General features: G+C 43.2%; 1 protein-coding gene across 4 annotated transcripts in view; it reads right to left on the bottom strand.

Moving 5' to 3' along the window:
- VWF (von Willebrand factor) overlaps positions 1 to 22,453 on the bottom strand; it is a 227,162-nt gene that overhangs the window by 111,280 nt on the left and 93,429 nt on the right. For all 4 annotated transcript variants that reach the window (XR_009155943.1, XR_009155942.1, XM_058189660.1 and 1 more), the window contains exons 16-20: positions 20,147 to 20,387; positions 16,008 to 16,102; positions 11,189 to 11,349; positions 4,105 to 4,208; positions 1,310 to 1,448 (exon numbers count right to left, since the gene is read on the bottom strand). Coding sequence is in view for 2 of the 4 variants with exons in the window: in XM_058189660.1 (XP_058045643.1) it covers positions 1,310 to 1,448; positions 4,105 to 4,208; positions 11,189 to 11,349; positions 16,008 to 16,102; positions 20,147 to 20,387 (740 nt within the window). In the remaining 2 variants the exon portion in view is untranslated. The remainder of the gene's footprint in view (positions 1 to 1,309; positions 1,449 to 4,104; positions 4,209 to 11,188; positions 11,350 to 16,007; positions 16,103 to 20,146; positions 20,388 to 22,453) is intronic.

The following is a 22,453-nucleotide window of genomic DNA, read 5'->3' on the forward strand; positions in this document are numbered from 1 at the left end:
GGAGCCTGGGCCCCATTTTCAACTACGACGGCCTCTGCCAGTGAAAACGGAGCCCCCCGAACTCTGTTTTTGCTGGCAGAGGCACCGCAGGCCAATCCTTTGCTGTTTCCAGAGCGACCCAGCGGGACAAATCTTTTCCTGCGGGCCTTGAGTTTGACACCCTGTTGTGGTCCGCCAGCAGCCTGCAGAGCTGGCAACAGAGTCAGACAGCGATGAGGCTGAGGAAGAATATGGGCCAGTCCTGGAGGCTGGGGAAGGCCCGGATGAGGGCTCTGCGTAGGAGGCAGAGGTGGGGCCAGGGCCATTGGGGAGTGATGTGCAGACTCCAGAGCCTCCGGAGGCTGACAGTAGTGAGGAATAGGAGGAGCCAGTTCCTAATGCATGCATGAGAAGAGCTGCCAGAAGGCAAGAGCAGCTCAAGGTAATAGGAAACTCGGGAGGAAGGCCAAGAGATGATTGGCCCCTCCCATAAGGCTTAAAAGACCAGCAACGGCGTTTGGGCTCTTTACCGGAAAACAGCGTTGATAGCTTTGTCTTGTTGCCTTTGTTTCGTATTGGCATCTTCTGAACTTTTGCCAAGAAAGGCCTTTTGTTGTGCCTCGCTCGCCCCCCTCTCCGCAGCTGGGCTCCTCTCATCTCCTGCTATCTCAGCCAGAGACTGATAGTGCAGAAGAATGTCCTGGCATGCCTCCAGCCCCCAGCCCTGGCACCATGCCCGGACAAACAGAGCAAACAAACCTCCCCCCGATAGCATGTGCGCCTGCAGCCAGCCACGAGCTGGAATTGCCGGCAGCTGGGGACGAAACGATGCAGTGGATAGATCCCCGCTTCCGGAGAATGGAGAGGTGACGTCAGCAAAAGGAAGGGAGGGGCAGGCCTGGATAAGTGCTGAGTCATGGAGCCACACCCCATGGCCTATATAAAGGATCTGCTTTCTGGCATTCTTTGAGTCAGGCAAAGTGTAATTTGGATTGCTGAAGTCACATCCTGGTCTCCTGCCTGCCCTGAGAACTCTGACAGAACTTTGGCAAAGCTGCAGAGGCTTTGTAGCCACGCTTGATACGGACTTCCCTGAACCGGCCATCAGAGGAGGAGTGGGACACGACACCTTTGGCAGTTTGCCTAATTGGACCAAGGTTGGTGATAAGACTGAGGAATTGTGTTGGGAGGAATTTGCTTTAATTTAGTTGGAAATAAATGAATGAATTACTTCATTCTCAACTGTTCGAATAAAGTTTGTTTTTACACTGACTGAGTTTCTTACTACCTACTTGGGCCTGGGTCACAACACTCACATCGCAAGTCTTACCTGAACAAGCACATACTGACAGCTGCCAGGAAACCTGTACTTCAATCCATCGAAGGTCAAATAATGAGCGCCACCGATGACGGAGCACTTTCCATCGCAGACATTTTCCGTACATTCCCATTTCCGAGCACGGCAGGTGCTGCAGAAGATCAACAGCTATTACTGTTTTGCAGATCACCGAAACTCTGTTTCAGGGGTGAAATCTACTTACCGTCCTTACCGGTTTGGAAGGGCGGGCACGCATCACACGCGCATGCAGACCTGCGCATGCCCAAAACCTTCTGTGCATGCGCAGAAGGTAAAAAACACATTACTTCCTGGTTAAAACCAGGAAGTAATGACACCCGGGCAGGTGGGCAGAGCTTTGCTCCACCATCACTACCGGATCGCCGAACCAGTCCGAACCGGGAGCATTTCACCCCTGCTCAGTTTTGTATTTTGATGTTAGAATTTATTTATTTATTTATTTATTTATTTATTCACATTTTTATACCGCCCTTCTCCGAAGACTCAGGGCGGTGTACAGAAAGTAAAACGACAATAATACAAAAACCCGCTTAAAATACCATAACAAAATTAAAAATCTAATTAAACTGCTGTACACTTAAAACTATTTAGGTAAAAAATACAAAAGATAAAAACCCCTGTTAAAAACCCGCTAAAATCCCCAAATATTAAAATCAATCAATCAGGCCAGCCCCGCTTGGTGAAAAAAGAAAGTCTTGAGCTCGCGTTTGAAGGTCCGAAGATCAGGGAGAAGACGGAGTCCCACCGGCAGTTCGTTCCACAGAGCCGGGCCCCCCACAGAGAACGCTCTTCCCCTGGGGGTCGCCAGCCGACATTGGTTGGCTGACGGCACCCTAAGGAGACCCTCCCTGTGAGAGCGCACTGGATGCACCGGACAATGGGAGGGAATTGGCGGCAGCAGGCAGTCCCATAAATATCCTGGTCCGATGCCATGGAGCGCTTTAAAGGTGATAACCAACACCTTGAAGCGCACCCGGAAGACCACCGGCAACCAATGCAGCCCGTGCAGGAGAGGTGTTACATGGGAGCTACAAGGCGCTCCCTCAATCCCCCGCGCGGCCTCATTCTGTACCAGTTGGAGCCTCCGGATGCTCTTCAAGGGGAGCCCCATGTAGAGAGCATTGCAGTAATCATGCAATGAAAGTGATGTCTCTGCTTTGGAGAAAACACAATCACCTGAAACTTCGTAACCTCTGATCAGATTGGCCCGTGTTTAACCCTACTCAATGGGCCACATTTTTTCGGCTTCAGAGGTCAAATTTGTCTCCAAGGATCTCCTCTAGATTTGCTGAGACTTGGTCATTCCAGAAAGCACCCATAGAAATGAAACCCTGGAATCAGCCAGTATTGCTCAAAGCACGACAGGTTGTAAGAGCTAAACGAAGTTGTAAGATGTTCCTTGCCTACCTCATTCACTTTTCTGGGAGCATTTCCCCCAAATCTCTAGCAGGGTTTTATTTTAATTTGGAGCCGTGGTGGCATAGTGGATACCATGCAGTATTGCAGGCTAACTCTGCCGAATGTCAGCAGTTCGATCCTGACCGGCTCAAGGTTCATTCGGTCTTCCATCCTTCTGAGGTCATCCAATGAGGACCCAGATTTTGGGGGTGCAATGTGCTGACTCTGTAAACTGCTTAGAGAGGGCTGTAAAGCACTGTGAAGCGATATACATAAGTCTAAGGGCTAGCGCTATTGCTGTTCTGAGAAAAGAAAGTCTAGTGCCCAAACCGGAACGCGCATGCGTGTGTATGCGTGTGCAAACACTGGAGTGCCAGATACTAAAAGACCAGCTGGCTGACATTTGCATGCCTGTTTTTTGGCTGTTTTTGGCTGTTATTCCGGCTGTTTTCAGGCTCCGGCACCCGTGAAGAGCAGCTTCTCCTTTCCACATGGCTCAGTCAAGGCACTTATATCACTTACATCTTTTATGTATACTGAGAGCTTATGCACAGAAGACAATTTCCTTGTGTGTCCAATCACACTTGGCCAATAAAGAATTCTATTCTATTCTATTCTATTCTATTCTATTCTATTCTATTCTATTCTATTCTATTCTATTCTATTCTATTCTATTCCCATTTTATTCCTACTCCTACTCCTATTTCTATTCTTATTTCCCTGCATTCTGTAGGCAGGGAGTTAAGAAGAGTCAGACAAAACAGCTACCCACTGACCAGGGCTCCCCCTGGTGGCGCCGTGGTGAAAGTGCAGTACTGCATGTAAACTCTGCCCACAGTCTGGAGTTCAATCAATCTGTGGTCGATTCAGCCTTCCAACCTTCAGAGGTCAGCAAAAGGAGGGCCCAGATTGCTGCGGGGCAATATGCAAATATTCTATCTTGTAAACCACCCAGAGCCTGCTGAAAAAAGATATCGGGAAGTACTTAAGCCTAATGCTATGGCTATTGCTACTACTATAGCATCGCAGGAGTCATTCTGCTTAAAAAAAAAAAAACAGGAGCCAGGACTAGTTTAGAAAGTGTTCTCGTTACTCAAACTGATGGATAACTAATGGAAAAGAAGGCAGGTTGATTCTCTGCTCAACACTATGTAACTTTCGTTCCCTTTTTCTAAGGATGATGTAGAAGGATAACACACTGTTCAATCAATGTTTGCTTTAAATAGCCTATGTTGCCTGTCCATTTCTATATGTGGGTTGCCTATGGCACCTGACAAATAGGTGAACATTTATTGGCAGTGCCTCCAAATGATGGGGTGTTTTTTTTAAGGCCCGATGAGAGATCGACGTCAAAGAGGCTAGTTCCTTACCACGTGTTGCAATCTTTTGTCACTGTTTGTCCTGGTGCATATTCCTGTCCGTTGTGAAAACAGGGGCAATTCTCAGGGACCATGCATTTGTTTCCATGTCGCACCTAGAATGGAAATAGATGGATGTTTAATTTTTATACCCAATGAAATTTATACGGCTGCACAAAAACCCATGAGAACAAGCATTATCTGCAAGCCAACTGAGTGATTCTTGTTCTAGCAATAGCAATAGCACTTAGACTTATATACCGCTTTACGTTGCTTTACAGCCCTCTCTAAGCGGTTTACACAGTCAGCCTATTGCCCCCAACCATCTGGGTCCTCATTTTATCAACCCTGGAAGGATAGAAAGCTGAGTTAACCTAGAGCCTGGTGACATTCGAACTGCCAAATTGCAGGCAGCCGGCAGTCAGCTGAAGTAGCCTGAAGCAGTGGCGGGATTCAAATAATTGAACAACCGGTTCTTTGCCCTAATGACCAGCTGGGTGGGCGTGGCCATGGTGAGTGTGGCCAAGGGGTGTGACAAGCAGCGCTCAGCCTCCTGCACACCCCTGGGAGAAAAAACGGGCTGCGGGGGGATGCACCCTCCCCTGCACTCCATTTTGGGTCTAGTAGGCCTCCCTGCAGCCTCCTGGGACTGAAAACGAGCCATGGGGGGGTGCTGCACCTCTCGTGCCCCGTTTTGGGCTTAGTAGGCCTCCCTGCACTTAACTGGGAGCCAAAATGGGGGCATAGGGACTCCTGGAAGGGGCGGGGTGGGGAGGGGCGTTGCCAGGCAGCATTTTAACTCGAACCAGTCCGAACCGGCTGAACCAGCCCGAACCGGCTGAACCAGCCCGAACCGGCTGAATCCCACCACTAAGCAACTCCACCTGGTGACTTAGATTCTTTTTAAAAAGTCATTATGGTGTCATTCCAATATAAAGAGTAGAGAAGAACTGTTTCCCCTCCTCAGCTATTTATCAAAGCTCCCCTTACGATAATTGCTAAGCTGGCAAGTAGATTAAGCCATCATTGGCTCAATTGATTGAATTAAGCGCACGCAGTTTAGTGAATTCACATTTGTAAAAACGAAATTAAATTAAGAAATTAAATTAATTCAATAAAGCATGTTTTAATAATGAATTACATTTCAACCATTTGTCCGCTGAACGAATTGCAGTTGGCCAGGTTGATGGAACACATAAGTAAATCATAAATATGAATGGACCACCTTCAATGGGTAGAGCTGAAATTACAGAGGCCAGACTATGGATGGACACCAAAAATGGAAAACGGTCTGCTGTTATTTCACACAAATGTCTTTGAAAATTACTGTTAAAACAGGAATAAAGCAAATGTAAAACAATTATTATTTTTAATTAACTGCATGATGATCTTAGTGGTTCTTCATAAAAATAAATGAAAATGTATTGTTCATCTCAACTAAAGTTATTTTTTTCCCCAAAAGTGATATGATACTGCCTTCTTCATAGGTAGAGAGGGAAAAACTGGCTCAAGGTCACTCATCTAGCTTCATGCTGTAGAAAGTTAGCACCCACCCCTGTCCTATAAGAATGAAATATTTTGAGAAATATGAAGACGGCAGAATGTTATATTTCCCTGGATGAAAAATGAAGAAACATGCTTCCTCCATCTTCCTTAATAGCCCACAGCAGATGTCAGCACTTAAGAGATAAAGAGATAGCTAGCTCTATTCATAAGCAAATAGCCCTCACTCAAGATCCAACAAAGGTAGGATTAGCCCTCAGCCAGAAAAGAAATTGCCCAACACCCTTTCAGAACACAAGCCACTTCATTGCATCGTCGCAGCAGTCCAAACTTCAACCAAACCTGGGAGCTCAGACAACCTATAGAGCCAGCTATGACCCCTACATAACCCTACAACAGCCAATAGAATACATGTTCTTGCACAGGAACAGGAAGCTCAAGTGCAAAGCCCAAGAGAAGGTATAAAAGCCACCCACTCTCTCAACTCCATGTGGTCAGCTGCACCTGTACCACACATGCCTGGTGGTTCTGTTCATCGCTAAACCATCTTTCCAATCAGCCTCCATGTTTCCAGTGTCTTTCTCATGGCTTGGAATTGAACCAGATGGACATATCTTCCAACAATGCTTCCACCGCGAGCTGAAGACCTATTTATTTATTCACGCAGGGCTGGCATAGGATTTTAATAGTTTTAATATTTGATATAAATTTTATAAATTTTATGGGGTTTTTATGATTTTAATATGTTTTAATTCGGCCATATGTTTAATAAGTTTTTAATTTATTGTTTTAATTGTATACTACTGTCGTTTTATCTAGGCTGTAAACCGCCCTGAGTCCTTCGGGAGAAGGGCGGTATAAAAATCCAATAAATAATAATAATAATAATAATAATAATAATAATAATAATAATAATAATAATAATAATAATAATAATAATAATAATAATAATAATAATAAAAAGGTTGGACTAGAACTCCCAGTCTCCCAGTTTCTAGACTAGTGCCTTAAATACACCAAACCATCTCTCCTTCCAACCTTTTCCAAGTCTTAAAATCACACTGTTCCACGATGACTTTGCTAGGTGGCAGCATCTAGCCCATCTTGCAATTTAAGTTGTGTTAGTGTCAATTCGTACCTGGTTGGAAGACTATCCAAACTGCCAGGGTCATAGCCTAGTCAAAATAAGTTGAAAAAAGCCAACACATTTACATGATGTCATGCACAAAACTGTTCATGCAACCGCCCTCTGACCTTATTTCACAATTAGATTATTCTAAATTATTCCATTCTTGCGCAGTAACTGTTCTGTTAATTAGAAAAACACTGAATCTACTGAAGATTTGGTTTTAGTAACATTTAACATCGGTAGAGCATCTGGCCATGGTCGGAGGGTTATTTGACATATTAAATGGCTGATTATTTTTTGACCCGTTCAAGTCCAGCTCAAAACTCTGGATCAACAAATCTCTATAAATGAGAAGCACAACCGGTTAAAAAATATGAACTATGATCTGCAGACTGAAGCAGCTAATGAGATATTAATTCCCTTCTAACACTCTGGATATTCTGAACCTTCCCTCAAAAACTTTCCCTTCGTTTTTGACACACAGGGATACCAAAAGCTGCAATAGTTCCTAATTGCTCCTGAGTTTTAAAGCAGAGAAGCCATAAGGAACTCTGGAAGTCCGAAAAGAGTAAAAAAAGATGAACAATATTGCCCTCTAGTGGCAATAATTTTTTATTTTTTATTTATTTGTCACAACATTATATACAGGAACATATATTGAAAGGAAACAATAGGACAGGAACGGTAGGCACTTTTGTGCACTTATGCACGCCCCTTACAGTCCTCTTAGGAATGGGGTGAGGTCAATGGTAGACAGTTTTTGGTTAAAGCTTTTAGGAGTTGGAGAGGAGACCACTGAGTCAGGTAGTGTATTCCAAGCATTAACAACTCTATTACTGAAGTCATATTTTCTGCAATCAAGACTGAAGCGGTTGTCATTAAGTTTGAATCTGTTGTTTGCTCTTGTATTATTGCTATTGAAGCTGAAGAAGTCTTTAACAGGAAGGACATTGCAATAGATGATTCTGTGTGTTAAACACAGGTCTTGTCGGAGTCGGCGGAGTTCTAAATTCTCTAATCCCAGGATTTCAAGTCTGGTGGAATAAGGTATTTTGTTGTTTACAGAGGAGCGGAGAACTCTTCTTGTAAAATATTTTTGGACTCGTTCAATTGTATTAATGTCAGAGATGTGGTATGGGTTCCAGACAGATGAGCTGTATTCAAGAATGGGTCTGGCAAATGTTTTGAATGCTCTGGTTAGTAGTGTTGAGTTTTTGGAAAAGAAGCTACGCAGAATTAGGTTTACAACTCTTAGAGCCTTTTTTGCTATATAGTTGCAGTGGGCTTTGGCACTTAGATCATTTGATATGAAAACTCCAAGGTCCTTGGAGTTCTACTCCTACTTTATCAATTCGGTCCCGTCCGATAATTTTGCAACCCCAGAATCATGAAACCATTCAGTCATGTAGCTGCAGTTGCCACCTTGACTTCTTTAACCCCATAGATGTACATTCACACAAACCATGGAATCTAACTGGGGTTACTTCTGAGCTGTAGTCCCATAACGAAGGTAATGATTTTCACTATTTGACTCCTGAGTCCTTCGGGAGAAGGGCGGTATACAAATTTAAATAATAAATAAATATAGGGGGCGTTGCTCATCTCCGTTTCTTAGCCAGCGTTGTTTAAAGACATTTTCTGTGGTTATGTGGCCAACGTGACGATATGCCAAGGTGCATGGAACGCTATTACTTTCCCACAAAGTGGTATCTATTAATCTACTTGCATTTGCACGTTTTCAAACCGCTAGACAAGCAGGAGCTGAGCAGGGATGGTATTCGCTTACCTTCGCTACCGGTTCTGAAATGTGAGCGTGTGTGCATGCTCGCTTCGCTTGCACGCGCCACCTCCACTTACTTCACTTGCACGCATCACTTGCATGCGCGGACCTTCTGCCCATGTGCAGAGCATCAAAAATGGGACGTGATAATGTCTGGGCAGATGGGCGGAGCCTCCAGCCACCGCCGCTACTGGTTCGCCTGAACCGGATAAAACCGGCTGAATACCACCACTGGAGCTGACTCAAGAACAGGAGCTCACCCCATTGTACAAACTCAGGCCTCGAACCCTGGCTGTCAGTTTTCCAGTTGAAGCTCAGCATCTTTCACCGCTGAGCCATCACACTCCTTGTGTTCATACAATAGATTTTTCGTGTAACGCTCACTGAGTGAATCAAGCCAAATTTCCAGATCTTACCAATACACTAAGATACTCTAGCTAGATTTATTGTAGACCAGCTGTTGAATAGCTCATCCCACAAGGATGTGCATTATCTTGCTCAAATAGCGACCAGACCTTCTCTGATTTGGATCTTGGGGAAGTCAACTGATTAGGCTAAAGACCGTTTCTGCTGCACGGAATGGCTGGCTTGCCACAATTTAACACAAGGCTAACAAAACCCCAATTGCTCTTTTTGCTAAAGGGCAGAGTCTAAAAAGTGGGTAACAGCATCAATATGCAGGGGCAACTGGATTATTAATGCCCTGCCCCTTTTCAACAAGACGTATCCCACATAAAAGAAGGGGAAGGGCTATGACCTCCCAGTCGTGTCCAATTTTTTCAAGGCACTGACTATCGTTGTGGGGACCCCTGGAAGTTCCTTATCAATGAGGTGAGAATTTGACTTTGTGTTCTTTTAATTTGTGTGAGTTGTGCTTCTTTCCTTTTGTTCTCTGTGGTCTTTGTGAAGAATCGGGACCACGCATTAAGTTCCAGTTAAGATGATTTATTCATTCTTATTGACGCACCACTATCTAGTCAACAAGGGATGCGGTGGCTGAGTGGCTAAGACGCTGAGCTTGTCGATCGAAAGGTCGGCAGTTCAGCGGTTCGAATCCCTAGTGCCGTGTAACGGGGCGAGCTCCCGTGACTTGTCCCGGCTTCTGCCAACCTAGCAGTTCGAAAGCATGTAAAAAATGCAAATGGAAAAATAGGGACCACCTTTGGTGGGAAGGTAACAGCATTCCGTGCGCCTTTGGCGTTGAGTCATGCCGGCCACATGACCACGGAGACGTCGTCGGACAGCGCTGGCTCTTCAGCTTTGAAACAGAGATGAGCCCCACCCCCTAGGTCAGGAACGACTAGCACGTATGTGCGAGGGGACCCTTTACCTTTAGCTAGTCAACTAACAGTCAACACTAAAGTGGCACTAGATAAGACTTAATGGAACTCAAGAGGGGTTGGACATGGATCACTTGTGGCAACATAACGATTCCAATCTGATTCCCATCTTGACACCATCCCAGGCTCTGCCTCTTCTCCTACACACAGGTGGTTTTCTGGAATTTCAGTGGCTATTAGCGTTGTAGCTTGCTATTTTATTATGTCATTTTTTTGCATTTTAATGGTTTTACTGTAAGACGGAAATGCATGCCCTTCAGATCCCTGCTGGATAGGAGGGGCGTACAAAGGCTAGAACAGGGGTAGTCAACCTTTTTATACCTACTACCCACTTTTGTATCTCTGTTAGTAGTAAAATTTTCTAACCGCCCACCAGTTCCACAGTAATGGTGATTTATAAAGTAGGGAAGTAACTTTACTTTATAAAATTTATAAAGCAGAGTTACAGCTTAGAATAATAATTACTTACCAAATACTTTATGTCAGACTTTCGCTAAGTTTGGCAGAATAAATCTTTGTAAAACAACTTACTGTAGTTAAATCTATCTTTTCATTTATACTTTGCATACATAGAAGCATAAATTATGAAAACCTAATGAAAATGTTTTTAAATAATGCTGTGATTTTTTTTAAAAAAAAGTCAATTAAATTTTTAAAAAAGGGAAAGTGCTTCAGTATCAGACAAAACCCCTACTGCCCACCATGAAAGCTGGAACGTCCACTAGTGGGCGGTAGGGACCAGGTTGACTACCACTGGGCTAGAAGAATAAGTACTGTGTTCCCCCAAAAATAAGACCCTGTCTTATACTTTTTTGCCACCAAAAAAGGCACCAGGTCTTATTCTTTTGGGGAGGGGGGTTATTGTCCACTGACTCACTTCACTTGCACGCATTGCCCCCAGCCTCTTTTTCACTATCAGAAGCATTCAGGAACTTGTTCATCCAGCAAGGCAAGCAAGGATTTCCTGAAGGCCTCTGTAGCCGATAACAGAGCTCTGGATCGATCCGAAGCTCTGTTATCGGCTACAGAGGCCTTCAGGAAAGCCTTGCCAGCAGAAGAAATGGGCCGAAGTATGAGAGGTCTGGCTACAGCTATCTGAAGGTAATTAGTAAGACAGCTTCACCACCCCCATCCTCACCCTAGCTTAATTTTTACCTGTGCACCCTGGAGTAGTCGGGGTCTTAATTAGGGCTTATTTTGGGGGTAGGGCTTATATTGGGCGCACGTGTAAAACTCAAACTAGGTCTTACTTTCTGAGTAGGTTGTATTTTTGTGGAAACATGGTAAGGTTGCCCTGCTGGTTCCTGCACATTTTATTTTCTTGAAGAACATCAACTTTCTTACCCATCCAGTCGGGCAAAGGCAACCCGAGATGCATCCGTGACTGACGCAGCCCAGATCGTAATTCTGACAGGTCTTCATACATTCCACTCCTTTCACTCTGGGGTCATTTGCCGGACAGACAAACATGGTCATCGGATGCTTGCAAGAGACGCTCCGTTTTGCTTTAAGGAAAGAAAGAAGGGTACGGTCAGTCCATGAGAAATCCTTGCAAAGGCACAGAAAGGTCCAACAATGTTATAGCAAGACGACTACAGTGGCAAACATACAATTGCACTGCCGATAGTAAAACTGCTAAACAATGTGCGTCAAAAAGATATTAAGTTATTAAAGGTAACAAGTGGCTCAGACTGCTAAGACAGTCTGTTATTAACAGCAGCTGCTTGCAATTACTGCAGGTTCAAATCCCACCAGGCCCAAGGTTGACTCAGCCTTCCATCCTTTATAAGGTAGGTAAAATGAGGACCCAGATTGTTGGGGGCAATAAGTTGACTTTGTATATAATATACAAATGGATGAAGACTATTGCTTGACATAGTGTAAGCCGCCCTGAGTCTTCGGAGAAGGGCGGGATATAAATGCAAATTAAAAAAATAAAAATAAAAAATAAATAAAAAATAAAATAATTTTTTTTTAAAAAAAATCAGATACAAAAATAGAAATGTAACATAGAATTGGGAGGAGTCCCCAACAAAACACAGCACGTTTCCCCGAAAATAAGACCCTGTCTCATATTTTTTTTGAACTCCGAAATAAGCGCTTGGCCTTATTGCCATGCGCTCAAAAGCCCGATTGGGCTTATTATTAGGGGATGCCTTATTTGGGGGGAAACAGGGTAATAGGATTTTTGTTTCTTTTAATTAACCTGTAATTGCTTGCATCAGGGTGGAGTCAGGTAACTGAATGAAGCTGAGCATTGACTGGCAGGATGCCCTTCCTGACGCCTCTGTGGAGTTCACAGCAGATATTTTCTCTTTGCATCCAGAGAGAGAAATATCTGCCACTACCTAGGATCTAACTCACAGCCTCCTTATTGTGAGGCGAGAGTTCCAGGCCATCTAAGCTATCACACCACTCAGCACAGTTTAATAGGCTATCCAAATTAATTAGCTTATTAAGAAATATGAAAAACTCTATTTTGTTATAGAAGGTAAAGGTAATAAGAATAAAGACATCGTCAAGAAAAGAAATCTATTTCTCCATCCATTCATTTATTAGATTTTTATTTTCTTTGTGTGTGTGTGTGTGTGTGTGTGTGTGTGTGTGTTTGTGTGTGTACATACACACACATATCTATTGGCAGGGATAAGCACCCTAACCCAAGGCCTCAGAACAGCATCTATGGGACGTCTGGAATATTTGAAATACAGGAGCCGTAGTGTGAACAAGACCCTTTGGCTATTAAATTGGCAAATTTGATTAAAATCAGTGCCAAAGATCTCCAATCATTTTGAAGGGCTCACATACTGGCTTTCTAATTGTGCTTCTAATGATTTTGACTTGGCCACTTAAGTTGTGTAGAGAAACAGACATGAAATTATGTGCTCAGTGTTAACGCCGTTATTGTAATATTGCTTGATATATTAGCACCCACAAGACAAAAATTTTCACTGGAATACTTATTGAGACAATTAAAATATATGAAGAACAAATAAAAATCCGTTTGATAGCTTGATGTTAGAGCGATTGTAAGAAGTACATGAGACTTAGCTGGATAGTCTTAAAAATTACCCGTCTATTGTACTATATCAATACGTTTTAGTATATAAAATTCCGCATTGTCAATAACATCTTAAACATCGTTTAAATAAAATCTGGGTGCCTCTCCAGCTGCTTTTATGCCCAAAATCATGTGCATGTTTATCAGAATAGGCCAATGGTTCTGATATCAAATTAAATAGAACAGAAGATCAAGGGTCAACATTCTTAAGACATTTTGACTAATCAGAGGATTATGCTATTTATAATAACTCTCAGAAAAGGTTCATAACAGATTTTAATCCAATTAAAATAAAAGCAGGGAAGTGATTTTGCCAAAACTTGCTTTTAGGCATTCCACTGTAGCATATCAAAGGCTTTTTCCACATTTAGCCAAACCGCCATTGCCAATTTCGGTTTTCCTGATAGGATATTAACAATTCATCTAATATTATCTGAAGCTTGTCAACCTTTCATAAGACAAGAGTGTTGAAACAGATAATTAAATATCACCTGTAGTCTGTACCACAAGATTGCTGTCGACATTTTGGCTCAACTTCTAAGAAGGTTGGGAAATAGCTTACACCCAGCAGAATTTTCACTCATAGTTATATAAGCTTTATAAAAAGAATATAAAGTAAAGCAGGTGTCAAACTCGCAGCTTGCAGCCAGATGCATTACGCTCTGGCCGATCTCACCCCAGTTTAATAAAGGGGGATAAGCCGCGATATGTCACATGATGACAACATGATGCCGCAAGTTTGACACTCCTGAGGTAAAAGAATCCCTGCAGATTTTACTTTACTTTACTTAGTCATTGCCGACTCTAGAGGGAAGTTGTCATGTCCCCCTCCCCCTCTGATGACCGGGTCTGGGAAGTCTGTATCAAGCGTGGCCACGAAGCCTCTGCAGCTTTGCCAAATTCCTTTCAGATTTCTCAGGGCAGGCAGGAATCCAAGGTGTGACTTCAGCAAACCAGATGAGACTTTGCTTGACTCAAATTGCTTGACTCAAGCTGGTCTTTTATATAGGCCATGGGGTGTGGCTCCATGACTCAGCACTTATCCAGGCCTGCCCCTCCCTTCCTTCTGCTGACATCGCCTCTCAATTCTCCGAAAGCGGGGATCCGTCCACTGTAAATTCCCTTCCTCCGGATCTGCTGCTGGCAATTCTAACACGTGGCTGGCTTTGTGCTCACAAGCTGTAGGAGTGAGGTTTGTTTGTTAATTCCTGACATTCTGGAATTATAACTGTACATTGGATGAATTATTTGATATGATTGTAAAAATAAAACTTTTAAAAAAAAAAAAAAATTCCTGACATTCTGTTTGGGCATGGTGCCAGGGCTGGGGGCTGGAGGCATGCCAGGCCATTCCTCTTCATTATCAGACTCTGAATCTGATAGCAGGCCCGGCAGGAGGAGGGAGGGGCCCAGCAGAGGAGAGGAGGGCGGGCGAGGCACAACAGAAGTGCTAATCTCCATTTCAATGCCATTGAGCCAGCACCGTCCGAAGACATACCCGCCATCATGTGGCCAGCATGGTGTCGTGGAGCACTGTTATCTTCACACCAAAGTGGTACCTATTTATCTATTTGCATTTGCATGCTTTTGAACTGCTAAGGTTAACAGGAGCTGGAGCGAGGATGGGAGCTCACCCCATCCAGTGGCGCTCGGGTCTCAAACCTGGGCTGCTGGCATTCCAGCCGACAAACTCAGCATCTTACCTGCTGAGCCACCATGCCACCCATTAAAAGAAGATGGAGATCCTTTATTCCAAACAGTTTCATGATAAAGCTCTAAAGAAAGCTAAGAATCTACAAATGTTTTATGCTCCTAATAAATCTATTATCACTAGGGGCTTTTTCGTATTTTCACATATTGAGCAATGGATATTATTTCCTGTAGAGTTAAGGGTGCAGCTAGACAAACAGCATGGTCATATATAAACTTCAAGGGAGCTGCACTATTGTTTTTTTTTAAAAAGATGAATTTTCTCCTTAGTAACTTTTGATGCACTACTATGAAGATGAGTGGAAGAATATATGGTAAGTTTCTGGTTTTATTTTATTTTTTTTACACTGCAAGCTTTCAAAGCAACGGCCTCCTTTCCGAAGTTCATCTAAGGACATTTTTTTTTGTTTAAGTCATCATGAACAAAAGAAGGAAACCATTATTTCCATACATGAAAGAGAAGTAAAATCAACTCAGCGGAAGCAAACCTTGAAAAACAAAAAGATAAAAAGTCACAAGAAGAAGAAGAGGAGGAGGAGGAGGAGGAGGAGGAGGAGGAGGAGGAGGAAGGAGAGGGGGAGGGGGAGGGGAGGAGGAAGAGGAAGAAGCGGAAGAACAGGAAGAGGAAAAGGAAGAGGAAAAGGAAAGAAGGAGAAGGAAAAGGGGAAGAGGAGGAAGGGAAGGGGAGGAAGAAGAGGAAGAGGAAGAGGAAGAGGAAGAGGAAGAGGAAGAGGAAGAGGAAGAGGAAGGAGTAGAGAAGGAGAAGGAGAAGGAGAAGGGAAGGGGAGGAGTAGGAGGAAGAACAAGAAGGAGGAGGAAGAGGAGGAGGAGGAGGAAGAAGAAGAAGAAGATGAAGAAAAAGAAGAAGCAGCAGGAGAAGAAGAAGAAGAAGAAGAAGAAGAAGAAGAAGAAGAAGAAGAAGAAGAAGAAGAAGAAGAAGAAGAAGAAGAAGAAGAAGAAGAAGAAGAAGAAGAAGAAGAAGAAGAAGAAGAAGAAGAAGAAGAAGAGAAAAAAATTAACAAGAGAAAATTTAAAGTAGAGAAAAGGCTAAAAAGAAGCCATAGCAAACATTCAAACCAATTAAAAACATTTCAAAAAGCAGACAAATAGTAGTGTTTTTTTAAAATAAAAATTCAATAATTAGTGGTAATAGACAGGAATTATTATTTTTTTTTAAAAAAAAAAACCCTAACTCCTTCAATTTAAATGTTCATACAGACCGAAGTTTGATTTTACTGAAAGTCCTGGATCCAGTTTTTGGAATGAAAATTAATTCCCAGCGAAGCTTCTCCAAAAGCCACGGCCCTCCCCCTCCATGCAAAAGAAGACGCCAATAACAGAAAGGCAGAGAGAAAAACAAAACGAGATGCACGTGTCAAAAAGCAGGCTTACCTCTGGCAGAACGATGAGTTTGGAAGAGAACATCTGGAAGGAAACTTCCTGGAAGTCTCTGCGAGCTGCAGTGCATGATGCCATTTTCACAATAGCTGGAAAGAGAAAGCAGCAGAAGGCTTTGAAACTAATGGCCATGTCTTCCTTAACCACCAATGGACTTTCCCAGTGAGACCTCTGGGGTCAGCAACCTTCAGCCTTCAAAAGCATGTAAGCTGTCGGTTCTAGAGGCCAAAACTTATTTTGCAGAAATGCTGGGAAAATGCCGGCATTGGACAACAGGACATGTTGTGAGTAGTAAGACAACAGTCTAATGGAGGAATCACCAAGAATACTCCCCACTAAGCCACTAGCGTATAAGGAGAGAGCAAACCCTACTCCCTTCTAGAACTGATGATGTTACATAGTTCGGTAATGAAACGTCTGCAAGAAAACAACCACGCCCAGAGAACAGCAAGCCTGAGCTACAAATGTTCTCTTCCAGTGAGCACAGAACATAGAATAACAGAGTTGGAAAGGACCTCAGAGGTCTTCTAGTCCAACCTCCTGCTAGAGCAGAACATCCTATACCATTTCAGACAAATGATTGTCTGGTCTCTTCTTAAGGGATGGAGCACCCACAACTTCTGAAGGGAAGCCCTCTCCCTTGTTCTCACTGTTAGGAAGTTTCTCCTTAGTTCTAAGTTGCTTCTCTCCTTGATTAGTTTCCATCCATTGTTTCTTGTCCTGCCTTTTGGAAAATAGTTTGACCCCTTCATAGCAATAGCAATAGCACTTAGACTTGTATACCGCTTAACAGTGCTTTACAGCCCTCTCTAAACGATTTTACAGAGCCAGCCTCTTGCCCCCAACAATCTGGGTCCTCATTTAATCCACCTCGGGAGGATGGAAGGCTGAGTCAACCTTGAGCCTGGTGAGATTCAAACTGCCAAATTGCAGGAAGCCGGCAGTCAGCAGAAGTAGCCTGCAGTACTGCACTCTAACCACTGCACCACCGTAGCTCATCCTTGTAAAGGTAAAGGTTCCCCTCGCACATATGTGCTAGTCGTTCCTGACTCTAGGGGGTGGTGCTCATCTCCGTTTCAAACCCGAAGAGCCAGCGCTGTCCAAAGACGTCTCCATGGTCATGTGGCCGGCATGATTAAATGCCAGAGGCACACGGAACGCTGTTACTTTCCTACCAAAGGTGGTCCCTATTTTTCAACTTGCATTTTTTTACATGCTTTCGAACTGCTAGGTTGGCAGAAGCTGGGACAAGTAACGGGAGCTCATCCCGTTACGCGGCATTAGGGATTTTAACCGCTGAACTGCCGACCTTTCAATCCACAAGTTCAGTGTCTTAGCCACCGAGCCACCGCATCCCTATTCATCCTTGTAGGAACCCCTCAAATATTGAAACAGTGCTATATGTCACCCCTAGTCCTTTTTTTCATTAAGACATTCATTCATTAGCGGTGGTTACATAATCAGATCTGGCACGTTTGTTAAGTGTAAGTTTTGAGTCAGGCTTTTATATCAATTTTCCCTTAGGTGCATGTCAAAATCAGGTCTAGGAAACTTGCTTGGGACACAGGCGTCTTAATGAATTGCTGGAGGGAATGGCCTGCACTCCACTGGGAAGTGATGTAAAGCAATTGCAGTTAATTAATGTGAGGATGACGAAACCCTGAATTCTTCTCGGTTTGACATTTTTGGATTCATCTGGTTCTCATCCAACGGTATGAATCCATGCAGCAAGAAGGAAGGGCTGCTATGAAAACTGCAAAGATGAGCATGTTGGATGTTCCATATTTGGTTTGGTTCTGCAACCCAACAAGACAGACATAGACTTTGGTGGCAATTTTGAGCGGTTCGGAGAACCAGCAAATAACACCTCTGGCTAGCCCCAGACTAGGATAGGAATAGAGATTTTGCAATATCCTTTCCCTGGAGTGGGGAGGGAATGGGGATTTTGCACTATCCTTCTCCTGCCATGGCCACCAAGCCACGCCCAAAAAGCCGCACCACGCCTATCTAGCCACGCCCACAGAACCTGTAGTAGAAAAATTTGGATTTCTCCACTGATGTGTAACGATAAGTATTGAATTTTTTTACCCATTTTCCAATCTAAAATGCCCAAAAGAAATAATCCCGGCTTCAATTTGATTTTTTTTGTTCAGTTATTTCTTTCAACCATTTTCTTATATTATGCCAATATTCCCTAGCCTTGGGATATTCTGGAGATGGTCTGTTCGTCCATCAAGCTTCCATTTCCTAAATCTACTAAGGGAAAATATCAAGGCCTATACTCAGTGGTGGGATGCTGCCGGTTTAACAACCGGTTCGGTGAGTGCGTGCTTTGCGTGCACATGTGCCTAAAGCGCTTGCGCGCAGCACTGAAAATGGAGCATTTAGAAGCTCAGCTGCTTATCTTCCAAGTCAGCAACAGTAAGCAGAACAGCGAGGGAAGAAAATCAGCTGTGCCTCATGATTGAGATCAGCTAGAAAGCAGGAAATAAAGGACAGGATAGGGCAGGGCCAGCTGATCGTTGGAGCTACCGGTTTTCCCGAACCGGTCTGAACCAGCTGAATTCCACCTCTGCCTGTACTGTATATTTGACGGCTGTGCAGGGCTTTGAAAAAAATATTTCACTTGTAGAAGAAGTAATCATTTAAGGGGAGACCCTACAGATTTGTTCAATAGAGGTGAGTGAAAGTATAGCTCTCGGGTTCCAAGCTCTTGGCTTGGAAGGGACCTTGGAGGTCTTCTAATTCCAATCCACCGTTCAAGCAGGAGACCCAGTGGTGGGTTGCCCCCGGATCGGACTGGTTCTATAGAACCGGTAGTAAAACCGGTGGGAGGCTCCGCCCACTGACCCAAACGTCATCAAAAGTGATTTGGGCACGATGTGAACCGCTAGTGAAGGTAAGTAGAACCCACCCCTGAGGAGACCCTATACTATTCTGGACAAATGGCTGTCTGATTTCTTCTTAAAAACCTCCAGCAATGGAGCTTTTTCAAAAAAGAAACTGGACTTTGTTTTTCCTTGAAGATGTTTCGCTTCTCATCCTTCTTCAATTCAGTTCTGACTGAATGGTGGAGAATGGAAAGATTTATCCTTCTTCCAGGCATCTGGTCATTAGCACTCTGAGAATTCTTGAGGCCACTTGGAGATTTATCTGTGCCCTCAGGGTCGCTTGAATAGTGCAAATGAGCGTGGGGCATCTTTGGGACAATCATGGCTGAGAATCTCCATAGACCTCCAGTGACGGAGCATCTACAACTTCTGAAGGCAAGCCATTCCACTGATTAATTGTTCTGTCAGGAAATTTCTTTTTAGTTCTAGGATGGTTCTCTCCTTGATTAATTTCCATTTGTTACTTCTTGTCTTGCCCTAAGGTGCTTTAAGGAATAGAATAGAATAGAATAGAATAGAATAGAATAGAATAGAATAGAATAGAATAGAATAGAATAGAGTAGAGTAGGGTAGGGTAGGGTAGGGTAGGGTAGGGTAGGGTAGGGTAGGGTAGGGTAGAGTAGAGTAGAGTAGAGTAGAGTAGAGTAGAGTAGAGTAGAGCAGAGCAGAGTAGAGTGTAGAGAGTAGAGAGTAGAGTAGAATAGAGTAGAGTAGAGTAGAGTAGAATAGAATAGAATAGAATAGAATAGAATAGAATAGAACAGAACAGAACAGAACAGAACAGAACAGAACAGAACAGAACAGAAAATAATAGAAAATAATAGAAAATAGAAAAGAGTAGAATAGAGTAGAGTAGAGTAGAGTAGAGTAGAGTAGAGAATAGAATAGAATAGAATAGAATAGAATAGAATAGAATAGAATAGAATAGAATAGAATAGAATAACGGAGTTGGAAGGGACCTTGGAGGTCTTCTAGTCCAACCCTCTGCATAGGCAGGAATCCCTACACCACTTCAGACAATAGGTAGACCCCCTCTTCTCTGCGACAGCTCCTGAAATATTGGAAGACTGCTATCATGTCACTCCTAGTCCTTCTCTTTGCTAGACTAGACATACCCAGTTCCTGCAACCATTCATCATAAACCTTGAACAGTGTATAAACAAAATTGAATGAAAGGGGATTAAGATTCGATACTTCTCCATGTGAATTCATGTCAGATGAAACCCAGGTTCCAACACTTACCACATGGTGTGGTGATCAGAGAAGACATCATCCGGCTGGAAGATCTCACCATCGTAGTAGCAAGAGCACTGGGATCTGGGCACGCAATCACCCTGCTGATCGAGGTACATCCCAAAGGGGCAAAAACAACCCTCAGTACAGAATTCATGGCAATCGGTGTCTGGATGGGCGAGAGACCGGCAGGTCTGATTGCAGGGGCTTCCACACTGTTGGTAAAGTTGGCCTTCCGGACAACTCATGGCTGTAAAACAATTTTTAAAAAATGGGTCAGAAAATGCTCGGTCTTACACATTGGCAAAAAGAATCAGAACCACAAAAGACAAGCTGAGTGGATACAACCTTGTAGATGACCTTGGAGTACTCATATCTAATGATCTAACTGCCAAAGCCCACTATAACAACATCGCCAAAAAGGCATTAAGGGTTGTAAACCTAATCTTGCATAGTTTCTTCTCCGGTAATATTACACTACTAACCAGAGCATACAAAACATTTGCTAGACCAATTCTCGAATACAGCTCATCTATCTGGAACCGGCACTGCATATCGGACATTAATACAATTGAACGTGTCCAGAGATATTTCATGAGAAGAGTCCAACAAAAATGAGAAGAGTCACAACAAAACACCTTATGCTACCAGACTTGAAATTTAGAAAATTTAGAACTACGCCGCCTTCGGTATGACCTATAGCTCATAAAATTGTCTGCTACAATGTCCTACCCATCAATGACTACTTCGGCTTCAACCACAACAATACACAAGCAAATAATAGATACAAACTCAAGGTAAACTGCTCCAAACTCAGTTGCAGAAAATACGACTTCAGCAACAGAGTGGTCAACGTCTGGAATGCACTACCTGACTCTGTGGTTTCTTCCCGAAACCCCCAAAATGTTAATCTAAGACTATCTACTGTTGACCTCACCCCATTCCTAAGAGGTCTGTATGGGGCATGCATAAGAGCACCAGCGTGCCTCCCGTCCCTGTTCTAATGTTTCCTATATTTGTATTCATTTTATGTATTTAAATCATGTTTATATTTATATATATTACCTAATACGTGCTTGACAAAATAAATAATAAAAAAATAAAGGTTTGGAGTTACTACTCAATCAATCCACATCTAAACCTCCTCTGGAGAATGTCTATGGAGATTCTCAGTCATCCAGGTCATGGTTGTCCCAAAAGTAATTTTTTCAAGAGGCAGCTGGACTTTCTAGAGTTATTATTATTTTTTTTTTCCAAGAGTCCAGTTGCCTGTTGAAAAAGCATCTTTAGGACTCCTCTGTAGAATCTATTCTGTCATTCCCGGAACGTATGAATACCTTTTTGAAAAGATGAATTATTAATTTCGAAATGCTGGGAAGAATGAAGTATCTCGAGGCATTGCTGGATTCACATGATAGGGGTAGTCATCGACTTATGACCACAATTGCGGCCAGAAATTCCCATTGCTAAGTGACGCGGTTGTTAAGCGGGATTTGCTCCCTTTCACGACCTTTCTTGCCACAGTTGCTAAGTGAATCACCTGAAGTAACCTGGTTGTTAAATGAATCCAGCTTCCCCATTGACTTCGCTTGTTAGAAGTTTGCAACATGGGGTCACCCTGGGATATTGCAACCGTCCTAAATTTGAGCCAAAGAAATAAATCCAACAAGGTTCTCCAGCAAAATAAAATAAAATGAAATAAAAATGAGCCATGATTTGAATTTTGATCATGTGACCACAGGGGTGCTGTGAAGGTCATAAGTGTGAAAAATGGTCATAAGTCACTTTTTTCAGTGCCGTCGTAACTTCAAACGGTCACTAAACGAATAGTTGTAAGTTGAGGACTACCTGTATTTATTCATCACCTATTTTCTCTTTTTTTTCTGGGCTTCAGAATTGCTTGAACCTATCCAAGCGGAGTTGATACTGGACTTCCGAGAATATATAGGAGGAACCAGTGATGGGATTCAGCCAGTTCAGCCGAGCCGGTTGTTAAATTACCCAACCCCTACTATTTTTCTACTTGCGCTTTTTACATGCTTTCGAACTGCTAGGTTGGCAGAAGCTGGGACAAGTAATGGGAGCTCACCCTGTTACACGGCACTAGGGATTTGAACCGCTGAAGTGCCGACCTTTCGATTATGCATCAGCGTCTTAGCCAACTGAGCCACTGCGTCGCCTTAACTCTAGATGGCAGCAATTCCAGCTTTATGCTCTTTTCAACTTTATGCTCTTTTCAAAAAACAGCTGCCCGAAAACTCAACTGTGTCGAGATAAAGAAGTTTTGATGAAAAGGCAGTTTACATTCATGGAGAT

This window comes from Ahaetulla prasina, chromosome 7 (assembly GCF_028640845.1).
Source record: "Ahaetulla prasina isolate Xishuangbanna chromosome 7, ASM2864084v1, whole genome shotgun sequence".
Taxonomy (NCBI): domain Eukaryota; kingdom Metazoa; phylum Chordata; class Lepidosauria; order Squamata; family Colubridae; genus Ahaetulla; species Ahaetulla prasina.